Genomic DNA, 15,988 nt, shown 5'->3' on the forward strand with positions numbered 1-15,988 from the left:
TGTACTTCTACTAACTGGCCACTTTATTAGAAACAACTATCTTGTACTTCTACTAACTGGCCACTTTATTAGAAACACCAACTTTATGCTTCTTCCAGCGGAAGTCTGAGGTAGGTGTTTCTAATGCAGTGGCCAGTGAGTTGAATTTAATTATGACCTAAGCACCTTTTGATAGCCTGACCTACGTTTGCTTGGAATTTCAGAGAAAGGTGAACAGGGTAAGTGTCCACAATACAGCTCCACTCTCTCAAAACTACAACATTTACACGCTGGTCTCATACTAAATACTAAATAATTCAACGTCGCCTAAATGAATAATTTATAGTAATAGTACTGCAGATACCAGTTAATAAGCTTTAAGATTAATAAGTAAATAGTGAGGCTGCCCTTTATGGAGTCAGTGTGGATATGAAAGCTTCAATAAACCTCATTTTAAAACGTGTTTGACAGGGATGGTGGTCAGTGATCAGTTCACTCGAGTGGAGTCTGCTGATGTGCTCAGCCGTGCGTACGTTTTTGAAGCCGCGGTAGAGGACTTGGAGTTCTTGTTTGGTGAAATTGGTCTGAGCCTCGAGCTGATCCAGGCCCTCAGGACGATGACACACCATGGTCATCTCCAACTCATCGTCCACCTTATCTGTAGAGAGAGAGAGAGAGAGAGAGAGAGAAGGAGAGAGAGGCAGTAGTTTAATGGCTGAGGCTGAGTGCTGTAGTGGGTTAATTGGTCTGTTGGGAGTTGTACTGATTACTGTACATTACTGTTGAGGGCCACAGGTGAAAGTTAAAGCAGTAAAAAGTAGAGAAAACTCGTAAAAAAAAAAAAAAAAGAATTTCCCCGTACAGACGTGAGCATATGTTCCGATAGAAGCTGGAAAATTTCAATTACATGCAGGCCGGGAGAAGCTGATGGCTCCTCGGTGGCAGCCTGGAGCGAGCCGACAGCTTTTCATCAGAAAAGCAGCATATTCTGCTCAGGGCGAAGCAGGACGGCAGCAGAATATTTAACTTCATAAAGCCAGAGTGGAAAAGAACCTTGAATGACTCCAATATCTCACATGCCCCCCCCCCATGCGTGCCCCGCAGGTGCAACTCTAGCTGTGTCAGCTGCGCTAAGATGATGGGTTACAGAGGAGCAAGGTAGGAGCGAGACATTTCTGTAGGACTGAAATTTAAACAGTAAACCTTCAAATTTTCCCCAAAGACTGAAAAAAGCATGGACCGAAGGATGGGTGGAATTCATACTTTAAGATGCTATCATTGCTTTTAGCACTGTGACTTACTATTGTCCAGGTTTATTAGGGGTCGGAATCTCTTGGCACCTCACAATTCGATTCGATTACAATTCTGAGATGCGATTATAAAACGATTATTGATGCATCTTTTTTTTACTATACTGGACTTCTATTTTCTCACTCTCTGAGGACTTGGTACTTTAAGTATTTGCAATGATCCGTAATGCATTTACATCCAATATCTTCTATTAATAAATCAAATGGAAGTGAGGTGGTAAGTGAACCGGAAGGCTCTCATTCACTGCTCTTGTTCGGAGCACACGAGACGCTACTGCCACTCATCTGTGATAAAATGCGCTGTTACAGCATATCATACAGTGTCAGAGGCCACAGAAGCAAGTCTATGTGAATAACAGCCCGATGCAGTTTGAGGCAAGTGTGTAGTTTGATGCTAATTAGCGCAGTCTGAGCTTCTGTTTGTCAGGCATATTAGCATCGTAGCTCCAGATTATAGCAAGATTGGGGCAGTCGTGGGCTGGAAGTTAGGGAACCAGCCTCATGAACGGAAGGTCGCTGGTTCAATCCCCAGAGCCGACAGCACATGACTGAGGTGTCCTTGAGCAAGACACCTAACCCCCAACTGCTCCCCGGGCGCTGCAGAATGGGCTGCCTACCACTCCAGGCAAGTGTGCTCACTGCCCCCTAGTGTGTGTGTGCTCACTAGAGTGTATGTGGTGTTTCACTTCACGGATGGGTTAAAGGTGGAGGTGAAAGTTCCCTGTTGTGGGACCAATAAGGGTCAATTAGATTTAAATTATAGAGAATTTAAGGACTCTACGAATACCATAGCTTGCCATTTGGACTAAAGGATGCGGTTGTCTAAATTATATATCAGCAAACTGTTCCTTAGACATCCACCTCATTTACAGGCCACTGTTTTAGCTCAGCTGTGACTAGACTGACATCATGCAGAAAGACAACGTGTGATTAGCAGTGAGTCACATCTCATTCAATACGACACGTGAGCAGTGATGGCTAGTTAGAACACTAGTCACTATCTTTGGTTCTCTGTCTCTTTCTTTCTCACTCTCTCCCACTTAAACTTGCAATTCTGCCTTCAGCTGTGGTCAGAGTCCATGGTGGTCAGAGGGCTGGAAGTGGGTTTTATTAGGGGGGAACAATAAAACAATACGTTTCCATTCTTAGATTTCTGTAATCAGTAAATGCTTTGATCTGGTGCTCTTCCTGCATTAAAAACTAGAATTATTAGGAAGAGCCACTGAGAAGAACCAAGAATTTAATAGAAAAAACCCTAAAAGGAGGAGGAAGAACTACTGAGAGGAACCAAGACTCAAACTGATAAAAGTCCCTAAAAGCAGGAGCAAGAACCACTGAGAAGAATCAAGACTTAAATAGAAAAAGTCCCTACAAGCAGGATGTAGAACCACTGAGAGGAACCTAAGACTTAAATGAAAAAAAGTCCGTAAAAGCAGAGGAAGAACCATGAGAGGAACCTAAGACTTAAATGAAAAAAGTCTGTAAAAGCAGAGGAAGAACCATGAGAGGAACTAAGACTCAAATGGAAAAAGTCCCCAAAAACAGGAGAAAGAGCCATTGAGAGGAATCTAAGACTTTAATAGAAAAAGTCCCTAAAAGCGGGAGCAAGAACCGCTGATAAGAACCAAGACCTTAACGGGAAAAGTCCCTTAAAGCAGAGGAAGAACCATGAGAGGAGCCTAAGACTCAAACAGAAAAAGTCCCTGTAAGATCTGAAAATGCTTTGGCTGGATAGAGTTCCAGATTAATTTGCAACAACCAGTCAAAAGTCCTGTTGCAAAAACACTCCAGCTTCCAGCTCCTAACATATTTTAGGGATTTTTTTTCTATTTGCATAAGGGTTCCTCTCGGTGGATCTTTTAGGGAGTTTTGACCCCCTTAGTGACACTCATTCAGGAACTGCACACACATTTCTTTACAAAACTACCTGGGGGCAATGCTCTTGTAGACAGAATACAATTCAAATACTACTGAATGTAATGCTTTAATAGATATGATGAGCACACTCTTAATAAGAAAGGATACTAAATGGTTCTTGGCCTGGTTCTAAGATCTAAGGAAAAGTTGATATAGACCTTTACACTTATTTTTAAATAACAATCTGCTGAAAGCCTCTTGAAGGAACCACAAGCTGATGTTTTAAGGCAGAGGTGCACAACTCTGGTGCTGGAGGGTCCAGCATAGTTTGGAGTTCTACCTATTTAAACACACCCAGTAAAGCTGCCAATCAACAGATACATGCAATCAGGTATGTCTTAGTAAGTAAATCACCAAACTGTGCTGGACACCAGCCCTCTAGGACTCTAGGACTAGGAATTCTGCATCCTTGTTCCAAGGCAATGCTCCAAAGATCCTTTCTTTCCACAGTTATTTTTAGAGTTTAGTCAGTTTAAGGAAGGAATATTAAGTAGTTGCTTGTCCTTCACCCCAGCTCTTCTCCCAAGGGCTCTGGACTGTGAACAGGGCTTAATAATGAGGAAGATGTTGCAGATTAATAATGTTGGCAGCATGAAAGCCAGGCTGATCATGTCTAATGCTAATACGTTTCAAGCTGTCAGGTTTATGATAATCTGGATTAAGAAAGCAAAACACTAAACCATTCCACACAAGTGGCTTCCAACATCAAGGGCTCGGTGTGAGGGAGGCTTCCCCATCCCTTTCTCCACAGCACACAGATCCTCCTAAGCCTCATCTGTTCCTTGGTGCCAGAGTCCAAGATCGTTCTGTTCCTCTTCGACATTGTTTTCGTTTCTTTCTCGTTCTGTTTGCCTTTGTTCGTAACCCCCCTATTCACGTCTCACCGTTCTCAGCTGTCTCCATGGAAACACTTCATCCGCCCACGAGATATACAGTCAGACAGGAGGGCGAAGTAAATAATCGCACAAACAGCTGGGAATCAAACATGCGCATGAGTCACTAACGAGAAATGGCACTGCAGGCGTTTGCCTAAGTTCCACATCAGTACGGCTGATGCTCCTCACTGATCCGTGTTCATTAGAAGTGTCATATCTCGCCGATCTGTGTGAGTCGTCCCACTGCGAGACCAACTGCAGCATGGGCAGTTCACAAAGTTGCAAACTGTGTAAGAGCGGCACTCTTTTCAAGATGATTGCAAAAAAAACTTTGGCAGAATTATTTATGTTCAGAAGTGATGCAAAGCAGGTTAACCTATGTGATTTGCCCCAGTCCTCCTCCACCCTCCTAACGTCTGCATCTGCATTATGCATATCATCACTGTCCAAAGAAAAACAAGTATCTTCAAAACAGGAAAAGGTAAAACCTCTCTTGCCTTTAATGTAAGTTAATGTAAAACGTTTTCATTTCAGTGATTTTAGAGCATCTATATTAGTCCATTCATCATGAAACGATGTTAAAATGATATAGAAAATTTTAAATGTAGATACATGGTTTCCGTTGGACAGTTACACTAAAACGATTTGCTGAAGGATAAAGAAGTCCAGAGAAGCCATGAGGTAGCTCTAAATTTCTGGATTGTTATCTTGAGATGATGAGTTAATTGTCTTGTTATCTTAAGACAACAAAGTTGTTATCTTGAAACAACAAGTTATCTTGTTGTCATCTTGAGATGATAAGTTAATTTTCTTGTGACCTCAAGATAAAGTTTTATCTTGAAATGAGTTATCTTGTTATCTTGAGATAACAATCTGAGTTACCTTGTTATCTTGAGATGAACAAAGTTGTTTTGAAATAAGAGAACAAAGTTGTTTTGAAATAAGTAAATTATCTTGGTATCTTGAGATAACAAAGTGGTTATCTTGACATAACAAGTGATCTCAAGTTATCTTGAAAAGACAAGTTTATTATCTTGTGATCTCAAGATGAAAAGTGTTATCTTGTATAAATAACAAGTTAATTATCTTGTGATTTTGAGATAAAGTTATCATCTTGAAATGACAAGTTAATTATCTTGTGATCTCAAGATAAAGTTGTCATCTTAGACAATGAGTTAATTATCTTGTGATCTCACAGTAGCAAAGTTGTCATCTTAAAAGAAGGAGTGAATTAGAGCATCATCTTGGTATCTTGAGATAAGAAACGTGTTATCTTGAAATAATAAATGATGTCAAGATAACAAAAGTTATCTGGATGATGTGATAAACATCACTGATTGTGATCTTTGGCAGATCCTGCAAAAATCTCATGTAGTACCAGTTGATAAGCTGGTGGATGTTGATGTCCATAAACTGCTTATAGCGGAAGCTAAACTGTGCCGTCTTGAGCACCTCGCTAGTTCCTTTCAACAGATCTAACTAAAACATAGTATGCAAGTAGTGCACTGCCCACTAATTAGCATATCATAATTTACTATTTGATTTTTATACACATCCTTATTGTAGACTCCCTCCATAGAGTCAGATCAAAGGTTTGAGGAGCTGCTGGTAGAATCTCTCAATCCTTCTGAGAGTCAGAATGACCTTCAAAATGGTAACAGTGATTCCCCCGAGGCGAAGTGTGGAAAGTAAGTGTGAAAGCACCTTTATTTTCCAGAACAGCAACAGGGGAAAATTCCTGAATGGTCAGCCTACAATGCAAAAACATAGGACATCTGCTATTGGGGCGCAGTTGTGGGCTGGAGGTTAAGGAAGGTCACTGACTCAATCCCTGAGGTGGCAGTACATGATTGAGGTGCCCGTATACAAGGCCCAACTAACTCCCAACTGTTGCCCAGGCACTGCGGTTAGGGCTGCCCACCACTCCGGGCAAGTGTGCTCACTGCCCCTAGCATGTGTCTTCACTATTGTCTTCACTAGTGTGTATGTGGTGTTTCACTGCACGGATGGATTAGATTGTGGAGGTGAAATTATCCCATTGTGGGACTAATAAGGGTCATATGTTTATAGTGCAATAACAAATCCATAAAGTCAAATTGGTCCAAAACAACAGCATCTTAGCCATTCTCCTGCAGTACAATCTCAGCTCAGCTTTTTAAGATCTGGCAGAGAAATCTTCCAGAAAATCTCTCCCTGGAGTGGAAAACCCCCACAAAACAAACACCGGCGCTCCTCACACTGTTAGCTAGAGTTAAAGCAGTTAATTATCCCCATCCCTCTCATTACCACTTCGGGGAAACTGAGAGACAGAGATAATGAAAAAGGGAGGAGGGGAAGAAGAGGTGAAGAACGTGAAGGAGGTGCCAGAAAAAAGTGCCGATCGTAGACACAGTGAGGTGAGAGGAAGTGAGTGAGAATTCCATCTGAACACATGAAAGTGTGAGGGGGAGAGAACTGGTTTTCCCCTGGTTCTGTGGAGGAGCTGACAGAGGGAGGCAGGATGAAAAATTTAGCTGGAGTGGAGCCTGGTGGAGCAGAACACAGCAGGAGTTGAAGGGTACTTGCACTGACTCTGAAAAACCGGTACCAATGCATCCCTAATTGTCATCAAATCTTCATCGTTATAATGTTCATTTTGCATTTGAGGTCTAAACATCAAGCCGTCCAAGTGGGGGCAGTCGTGGGCTGGAGGTTAGGGAACTGGCCCTGTAACCGGAAGGTCGCCGGTTTGATCCCAAGTCCTTGAGCAAGACACCTAACCCCCAATTGCTCCCCAGGTGCCGTGGATAGGGCTGCCCACCGCTCCAGGCAAGTGTGCCCCTAGTGTGTGTGTGTATTCACTAATGTGTATGTGGTGGGATCGCCCCCAAGTGGTCTTGAGGGGAATAGTGAACCCAGTGGTGAAACGGTGGAGAAGATCAAGGCTGGCTGAGGACTGAAAGGAGAAACAGTGCAGCCAAGGGAGTGCCGCTGCTGCTGCGGACACCCACAGGGGAGTGAGGAGTGAGGAGATCTGAGGAGATCTGCCCACTGGTGTGGAGGACGCAGCACTCAGTCTCACTCTGCTCCAGCAACATGCACTTAATAGTCTGATAACTACTGAAAATCAGATTTTCTCTGTAATCCAATCAACAGTTTACATGCACTTGAGTAATCAGAAAATGGGGAAACTCCAGGGCTACATGAGTCAGACAGTAATCAGATTTCTGCTTTGCAAGAAATTCACAGTAGAAGATGTGACGAAAAAGTAATGTGAACTCAAACTTCACACCACTTTGCCTGAAAATATGAATATTGAATAGATAATCTAGAAAATAAAGAATATTGAAATCCCTCCTTTCGTCAAGCATGTACTTGGTTTCAGCGTCACTCCAAAAGTGTTTTGCTGCGTCTCCCGGCAACTTGTTTATTTCTCATCTGTGCTCAGAAAGAAATCAGAGTGAGAGTTTACAGCACTGATAAATCTGATTACTGAACTAAAATCCAGCCTCTTTATCAGATTTCTAGACCTTACTCTGATCTAAGAAATCAGATAGTATGGTGTTTACACGACCATTTGAATAATCAGATAACTGCAGAAATCTGATTATGTTCAAATTATTGAGTGCATGTAAAAACGCTCGTTGTTTTTTAAAGAAAGCCACAGCACAACGACGAGTTGCATGTTTTGTTTACGTCACATCGTCTTCTCTGAGTTTACTGGTTGGTCGCAAAGCAGAAATCTGATTACTGTCTTACTCCTGTAGACCTGGAGTTTCCCCATTATCTGATTACTGTCTGACTCCTGTAGACCTGGAGTTTCCCCATTATCTGATTACTGTCTGACTCATGTAGACCTGGAGTTTCCCCATTATCTGATTACTGTCTAACTCATGTAGACCTGGAGTTTCCCCATTATCTGATTACTGTCTGACTCCTGTAGACCTGGAGTTTCCCCATTATCTGATTACTGTCTGACTCATGTAGACCTGGAGTTTCCCCATTATCTGATTACTGTCTGACTCATGTAGACCTGGAGTTTCCCCAGTATCTGATTACTGTCTGACTCATGTAGACCTGGAGTTTCCCCATTATCTGATTACTGTCTGACTCATGTAGACCTGGAGTTTCCCCATTATCTGATTACTGTCTGACTCATGTAGACCTGGAGTTTCCCCATTATCTGATTACTGTCTTACTCCTGTAGACCTGGAGTTTCCCCATTATCTGATTACTGTCTGACTCATGTAGACCTGAAGTTTCCCCATTATCTGATTACTGTCTGACTCATGTAGACCTGGAGTTTCTCCATTATCTGATTACTGTCTGACTCATGTAGACCTGGAGTTTCTCCATTATCTGATTACTGTCTGACTCATGTAGATCTGGAGTTTCCCATTATCTGATTACTGTCTGACTCCTGTAGACCTGGAGTTTCCCCATTATCTGATTACTGTCTGACTCATGTAGACCTGGAGTTTCTCCATTATCTGATTACTGTCTGACTCATGTAGACCTGGAGTTTCCCCATTATCTGATTACTGTCTGACTCCTGTAGACCTGGAGTTTCCCCATTATCTGATTACTGTCTGACTCATGTAGACCTGGAGTTTCCCCATTATCTGATTACTGTCTGACTCATTTATTTACAGTGAGATAGAGATAGAGAGAGAGAGAGAGAGAGAGAGAGAGAGAGAGAGAGAGAGAAAGAGAGAGAGAGAGAGAGAGAGAGAGAGAGAGAGAGCTCACAACCTCTGTAGCTTTTCTTAGCAAGCTATACAGTTACAGTTTCTCTAGGCCTCTGTTATTTCTGTTATAGATTATCTGCCACTGACCTGTGATAAGGGACCACATACTGAGATGAATTTTTCAGCCAGAAACGCTGCAATCCCAGCAGATATCAGGGCAGCATGAATTCACTCTGAGTACATCAGGCTTCAGACTGAAACCATCCATTTGTGCTAGAGCAGGGCAAGAATTGACACATTTTTTATAATATTTGGTTTGTTGATTAGATGTTTTGTAGCTGATGTGCCAGAAATAAGTGGCATATTCATTTATTCATCACCTTTTGTTAATTTTCTAAGTGATAATAAGCTAACACATCCTCCACAAGAACATACTTCTGCACATTTTAGCTCGCAATTACTGTTTATTTGCTGAATACATTGGGAAAAAAACATAATTCATAATTTATATATATTTTTTCCCCAATATGTTAAACTCAGCAAACAAATACCTCGTGCTCTGACATTGGCAGTAAGTTCAAAAGTGTTCTCTCTAAAGGATGTGTTAATTAGCTAATCAACAAAGTGCTATTTGGCTGGGGGTATTTTGGGAATTTTGAATTGGTTTACACTGAAAACAGAATGTTGATTGGCGTAGACTGTGGCCTGGGTTTGATTCCCCGGCTGGGCTACCAGGGTCCCACAGTCCAAAGACATGCAGTCAAGCAAATTGAAGATCGCTAAATTGGCCCCAAGGTGTGAATGTCAGGGGCAGTCATGGGCTGGAGGTTAGGGAGCCAGCCTTGTGACCAAGTCACACCGACAGTATATGACTGAAGTACACTTGAGCAGGGCATCTAACCCCCAACTGCTCCCCGGGTGCTGTGGATACGGCTGCCCACTGCTCCGGGCAAGTGCGCTCACTGCCCCCTAGTGTGTGTGTACTAGTGTGCATGTATGTGGTGGGTTAACCCATGAGGATAAGCGGCTTAGTACATATGTGCTGACTGGCCAACAGGCATTTCTGAGGCTAAGATAACCAGAATAGTTGCTTTAAAAGCCCTGTTGCACAAACTATGGTTGGCTGTTGCTTGCATTCGTCAAGGTCAGTCATTTTTTAAAACTGTCCAGCAATTACTGGAGATCTTACTGGAGATCCCTCCTTCCTTTTTTACTGCATCAAAGTTGGATATTCAATTTTCTCCTTTCTCTAAATAGTAATCCAACATACTTCAGACCATGTTTACAGATGTCTGTTAGAGACACTGAACATGGTTCGGGATACATATGCAATGACTTAGATGTGCAGTTTGACGCTATTTGGTAGCTACACACTTCCAATACCTGTTAGGCTTGTAGCTCCAGTGTGAAAACAAGCAAACCACAGACACCGTCACGTCTTGGCTCACTATATTTGAGGTAAGAGTGAAAAATTTGGAAAACGTGTGGATTCGATCCATCACTGAACTACTCCTCTAAAGGTCATCACATCCAGGGATGCCGGATGCAGGCCAGGGAGCTGCTGATCGCAACCGAAGAAGCTCACGCTCAAAGAGCATCATACATATTCATGAGCAGCTGTTAGACAAGCAGCATTACTGGCAGATCGTTGATTGCTACTGCAGATTAAAGTGGCTCACTCACGATCCACTCACTGCCTTGTACCTCCACTCGTTGGCCAATTTATTGGAAACATGTACCTTGTACTTCCGCTCCCTGGCCAATTTAATGGAAACACCTACCTTGTACTTCTGCTGACTGGCCACTTTATTACAAACACCTTCCTTGTGCTTCCACTCACTGGCCACTTTATTAGAAACATATATCTTGTACTTCTACTGACTGGCCACTTTATTAGAAACACCTGCCTTGTACTTCCACTCACTGGCCACTTTATTAGAAACATATACCTTGTACTTCTACTGACTGGCCACTTTATTACAAACACCTACCTTATACTTCTACTCACCACATTATTAGAAACACCTACCTTGAACTTCTAGTGACTGGCCACTTTATGGGAAATACCCTACTCCGTACTTCCATGCAATGGCCACTTTACTGGGAGCATTCACTTTGGACTTCCACTCAATTCTGTGCTCTCACTCACTGGCCACTTCATTGGAAACACCTCACTTACTGGCCCCTTTCAACCCTTTCATCCCCGTTTTTTGGCGTGAGCACACAAGTCAACATTGTGTTTAAATGCTAATTTTATCAAAGCACTTTCAGATGCCAGTGAAGCTGCAGGTGTGCTGGCCTTTTTATGACATTGCTCACTAGCAGCTCAACGTAGAGTCGCAACAGAGAGCCAACAGAGTTCTAGAGAAAAAACAGTTCATTCGGTAATATTAATTAAAGATATCGAACCCGTTTCCATTCAGAGTAGCCAATAAGTGGCCTTAACAACGATGTTAAGAGGCAGCCCTGATTGTTATGCCAACTGTTGCATTTGCTTCAAGTGCCATGCGTGCATCAGTAACTAAATCTCTGATTAGCAGCGTCACAGTGGTCTTCATCAGACGGCGCACTCCCTCAATCACTCCATATTAACACAGCCCTCCTCACAGAGCCCTCACAAACCTGTCTCCATGACAACCGTGCCACAGAGCATGTGGACAGGGAGAGGGACGATATGTGAGCAGAGTGTTAAACCTTCAGCTCACGTACGCACCAAAACACACACACACGCGCTAAGGTTAACACACCCTCCACGACCGCTTAATTGACACAGGGCTGCTGCACCATCGAAACGGCATCGCGTGCAACTTCACTATTCAGCCTATCACGGTTTGTTATTCCATTCAACACAACTGTGATCACTATTGTGCGTGAAACTGCACGCAGCTATTGTTCTGAGCTCGCTCAGTGCTCCCTTTGTCCAGCTGTCGTCCAGCTACACGGCGCTGAAGTTGGCTTCTTATTCAAATTTTCCGGTCCACCTTAAATGGGAGTTAAGTACTGCATCATTTAAGGTGGCCTGGAAAATTTGAATTATTCAAATAAGAAGGCGGTGATTAAGAATCCAACTTGAGCTTCGCCGTGTGGGTGGGTGGGAGTCACGCCGCCATGCATCCTCCACACTGTTGACGTACCTCTGGATGGTTGTCTCTGTTTGGTCTGCATGGTCAGGGTGCCCACAACTGCGCCCATGTTGACAGCGTCCACCACAAACTGTCCACTGTGCCTGTCCACCTCTTGCTCTCTGTCTCTCTCTCTCCCTGTCTCTCTCTCTCTCTCTATCAGTCTGGTCTATGTTCTCTCTGAGTAATTCCCACGTTTATGAGCTCACCTCTCTCCCTCTCTCTCTCTCTCTCTCTCTCTCTCTCTTTCTCTCTTTCTCTCTGCTGAGTTGTGAATGAATGAAAACAGCGCAAAATTTTTCCTCCCATGAAAACGCTCCTCCCACAAGTCTCTCTCTCTCCCTCTCTCTCTCTATCTCCCACTCCTTCTCCCCCTTTACCTCACTATCTTTATTTCTCTCTGCCGTCTGCTCATCTTCCCCTCTTCTCTTTCTTTCCTCCCCTCGCTATCTATATCTTGCTTTTAATTCTTTCTCCCTCACCCTCAATTTTATCTCCTCCTCTTCATTGCTCTCCTTCTATGCCCCTCTCTCTTTATCTCTCTCTCCCTCTGCCATTTCTTTCGCTCTAGTCCCCACCTCCTCTTCTTAATCTCCTCTTGCTTTCTCTCTCAATGTTCCTCTCTCCTTTATCTTCTTCTCTCCATTTGTTTACTCCTTGCAGCCTCTCTTCCTCTCTCCCTCTATCACTGTCTTTCTTTCTCCCTTGCGCTCTCCCCTCTTTCTCTATCCCTCTCTCTGCACCCCTATCTTTCCCTGCCTCTCTCTCCTTCTCTTTCTCTGTTGTTCACTCTGTCTCCCTTTCTCTCTGTCATTCGCTCTCTTTCTGATATCTCTTACACTGACTCTCTCTTTCCATTTCTCTTTTTCTCTCTCTCTCTCTCTCTGTTCCTTCTCTTTCTCACTCACTTTTTTCTGTCTCTCTGTGCCTATCTCTCTCAATGTCTCTCTGCCTATTGCTCTCTCTCTCTCTTTTCTCTGTTTCTTCCTACCAGCCTCTCTAGCACTCTCTCTCTCACTGTATCTCTCTCTCATCGTATCTTTCTCTACCTATCTTTCTCTCTCTCTCTCTCTCTTTATCTCTCTCACCCTATCACTCTGTCACCCTCTCTCTCTTTCTCTCTCTCTCTTTCTCTCTCTTTATCTCTCTCTCTCTCTCTCTCTCTCACTGTATCTCTCTCTCATCGTATCTTTCTCTACCTATCTTTCTCTCTCTCTCTCTCTCTCTCTCTCTCTCTCTCTCTCTATCTCTCTCACCCTATCGCTCTCTCACCCTCTCTCTCTTTATCTCTCTCTCTCATCCTATCTCTCTCTCTTTATCTCTCTCTCTCATCCTATCTCTCTCTTTTTATCTCTCTCTCTATCTCTCTCTCCCACCGTATCTCTCATCTCTGACCATCTCCCTCTCTCTCACCCTCTCTCTCTCCATCGCCCCCTCTCCATTTATCTCTCTCTCTCACTTTATCTCTCTCTCCATCGCCCCCTCTCTTTCACCCTATCTCTCTACATTGCCCCCTGTCTCTTTATCTCTCTCTCTGTCTTTATCTCTCTCTCCATCGCCCCCTCTCTCTATTTATCTCTGTCTCTCATTTTCTCTCTCTCTATTTATCTCTCTCTCTCCCACCCTATCTCTCTCTCTTACTGTTTTTCTCATCTCTGACCATCTCTCTCTCACCCTATCTCTCTCTCCATCGCCCCCCCCCCCCTCTCTCTCTAAGTGTTGCTGTGCTGGTGGTCTCAGAGCAGTGAAGCAGTGCAGTGTGTGAGGATGAATCGCTCCGACACACACCACAGAATTTCATCTCATCTCTTCTCTCTCTCTCTCTCTCTCTCTCTCTCTCTTTCTCTTTCTGTCTCTCTCTCTCTCTCTCTCTCTCTCTTTCTCTTTCTTTCTCTCTCTCTCTCCCTCTCTCTCTCTCTCTCTCTCTCTTTCTCTCTCTATCTTTCTCTCTCTCTCTTTCTCTTTCTTTCTCTCTCTCTCTCTCTCTCTCTCTCTCTCTCTCTCTCTCTCTCTCTCTCTCTCTCTCTCTCTCTCTCTGAGGAATGAGTCATGTTGAATGCTGTGCATATATCAGGGCAGCCCAACATGGACACCACATTACTGCTGAACTGCTGCACGCTGCAAAACACACCTCAGCAGTGTACAGTACTGTGCAGGAGTCAGGACCACCCTTCGTCACTCAAAGCAGCCATTTAGTACAAGGTACAATTTTCATTAGTTATTTCTGAGGAAATTAGACATAAGACAATCTACTTGATTGAAGAAGGAGAAACTCAAAGTAAAATAAATGAAAACCTGAAAAAGCATTTCTAAAAGTGCTCAAAAAATGATTCAAAGCTCCAGTGAAAAAGTGTCTCCTAACAACCACTTGGAAGACCTGCTAGACACCAAAGCTGTCCCCATCAGATAAACAGCACTGAAAGCTTTGATCTCTGAGAGAGAGGAGAAGATCAAGCTGCTTCAGATCTGAAAACATCCACAGGTGTTTCTGCCCATCCTTCCACTGTGAGAAGACCACTCAGCGCTGTGGGTCTGAAAGGACGTGTAGCTGAGAAAAGGAGACGGACACATCAAACAAAGAAGCTGAACGATGGACTGACCGCCCCAGAGTCCAGACCTCAGCACCACTGAATGGGTTTGATTGCTTCAGAGAATCATCAACCAGCTTCTAAGACTGAACTTTGGAGGCGTGGCTTCAGATTCTTTGAGAAAATTAAATTGAGTCTCCTGAAAAGAATGGAAAAGTAAATAAACACATCAAATAATGAAAAAAATGACTATGTTTAGTTGATTAAGCTTCTATGTAACGAAAGCCTTAGTGGTCATATTGAATGGAAGAAATGACATAGAACTTTTATTACACGCTTCTATAACCCAAGAGTAGCTCAGCCAGTTTGCACTGATGTCCTTGTAGTTACTGAATGGTAAGGGGTTAAAATCATTCTAGTCCTTGTAGTGAGGTGTGGATTATTTTCGCAGCAGGAAAAATTTGCAAAGGTTGCAAATGAAAGATTTTAGGAGTCTATGTCTTGAGTTGAGCCAAGAGTCATTTAAGCATGAGTTCAAGCCGAGTTGTGACTTGACTACCCATCTCTGCTTAGTGCAGGAGTCACAACCCAAACGCTAAGAAGAGCGGTTTTGTCCTTTCAACAAAAATCAGACCACCTTGGGATTTGTCCCTATGTCAATTTTACCATCTTGACTGCAAATTGTTACACTACGTGCTGATGTACCAAACAAAATTGCTCTGCTTTAGGCTTTAGCCACTTTTCTCGCATCTCCGGCAGGAAACTTTTCAATGGAGTGATTGTAAACGCAAACAAGTCCATTAGTCTCCGAATGATCAATGTTCATCTTAAATCTCTCTCTTTGCCGTTTCATTAGCTACTAGCTAGGCCAGATTGTAGTCTGTGTTGCTATGGTGACCAGCATTCTGTACATCAATCTTCAGGGTGAATTAGGAGTTCTACATTAACTCCAGAGTTTAAGACCAATTAGGGTTAAAAATGTGTTGAACGATCAGCAGAGCTTTATTTTACTGTAAAGAAGTTTATTTTATTTTTACGTAAAAATCTAAGTCTGCTGTGGAGCCACAACAAGGGAAGTAAAAGAGCTGCATGTGGCTGATCCCTGGGGTCTTCAGTGCATGCATGGAAAGTTCTTTGCAATACTTAACCTGCAATGTATATCGCTAAATTAAGAAATGCATGATCTCTACAGGACGCACAAAAACTAGGTCATGCATTTATGACCTCAAGGCTGGATCACTGTAATGCCCTGCTGTCTGGATGTCCCAGCAAAAGCCTTAACAAGCTTCAGCTGGTCCAGAACGCTGCAGCCAGAGTCTCACAGGAACCAAAAAGTTTGACCATATCAGTTTTATCAACCCTGCACTGGTTACCAGTTAAATTTCACATTGATTATAAAATCCTATTACTGACCATTAAAGCTCTAAACGGGCTCGCCCCTCAGTACCTGAGTGACCTCTCCCACTATGAACCATCACGCCTACTTAGATCACAAGGTGCTGCTCACTACTGCTACCTAGAATTAATAAAGATACAACAGGGGGAGAGCGTTTCTCATACAAAGCCCCCCAGCTCTGGAATAACCTTCCT

General features: G+C 43.2%; 1 protein-coding gene across 3 annotated transcripts in view; it reads right to left on the reverse strand.

Annotated features, from left to right (window-relative positions):
• The window catches only part of kcnip1b (Kv channel interacting protein 1 b), a 60,596-nt gene that overhangs the window by 14,874 nt on the left and 29,734 nt on the right, over window positions 1–15,988 (reverse strand). For 2 of the 3 annotated variants that reach the window (XM_017725790.1, XM_017725792.2), the window contains exon 2: window positions 513–637. In XM_017725790.1, coding sequence (XP_017581279.1) covers window positions 513–637 — 125 coding nt within the window. Of the gene's footprint in view, window positions 1–512; window positions 638–11,882; window positions 12,484–15,988 lie in introns of those variants that run through there. The other variant, XM_017725791.2, reaches the window with a different exon arrangement.

Source organism: Pygocentrus nattereri, chromosome 18 (assembly GCF_015220715.1).
Source record: "Pygocentrus nattereri isolate fPygNat1 chromosome 18, fPygNat1.pri, whole genome shotgun sequence".
Taxonomy (NCBI): Eukaryota; Metazoa; Chordata; class Actinopteri; order Characiformes; family Serrasalmidae; genus Pygocentrus; species Pygocentrus nattereri.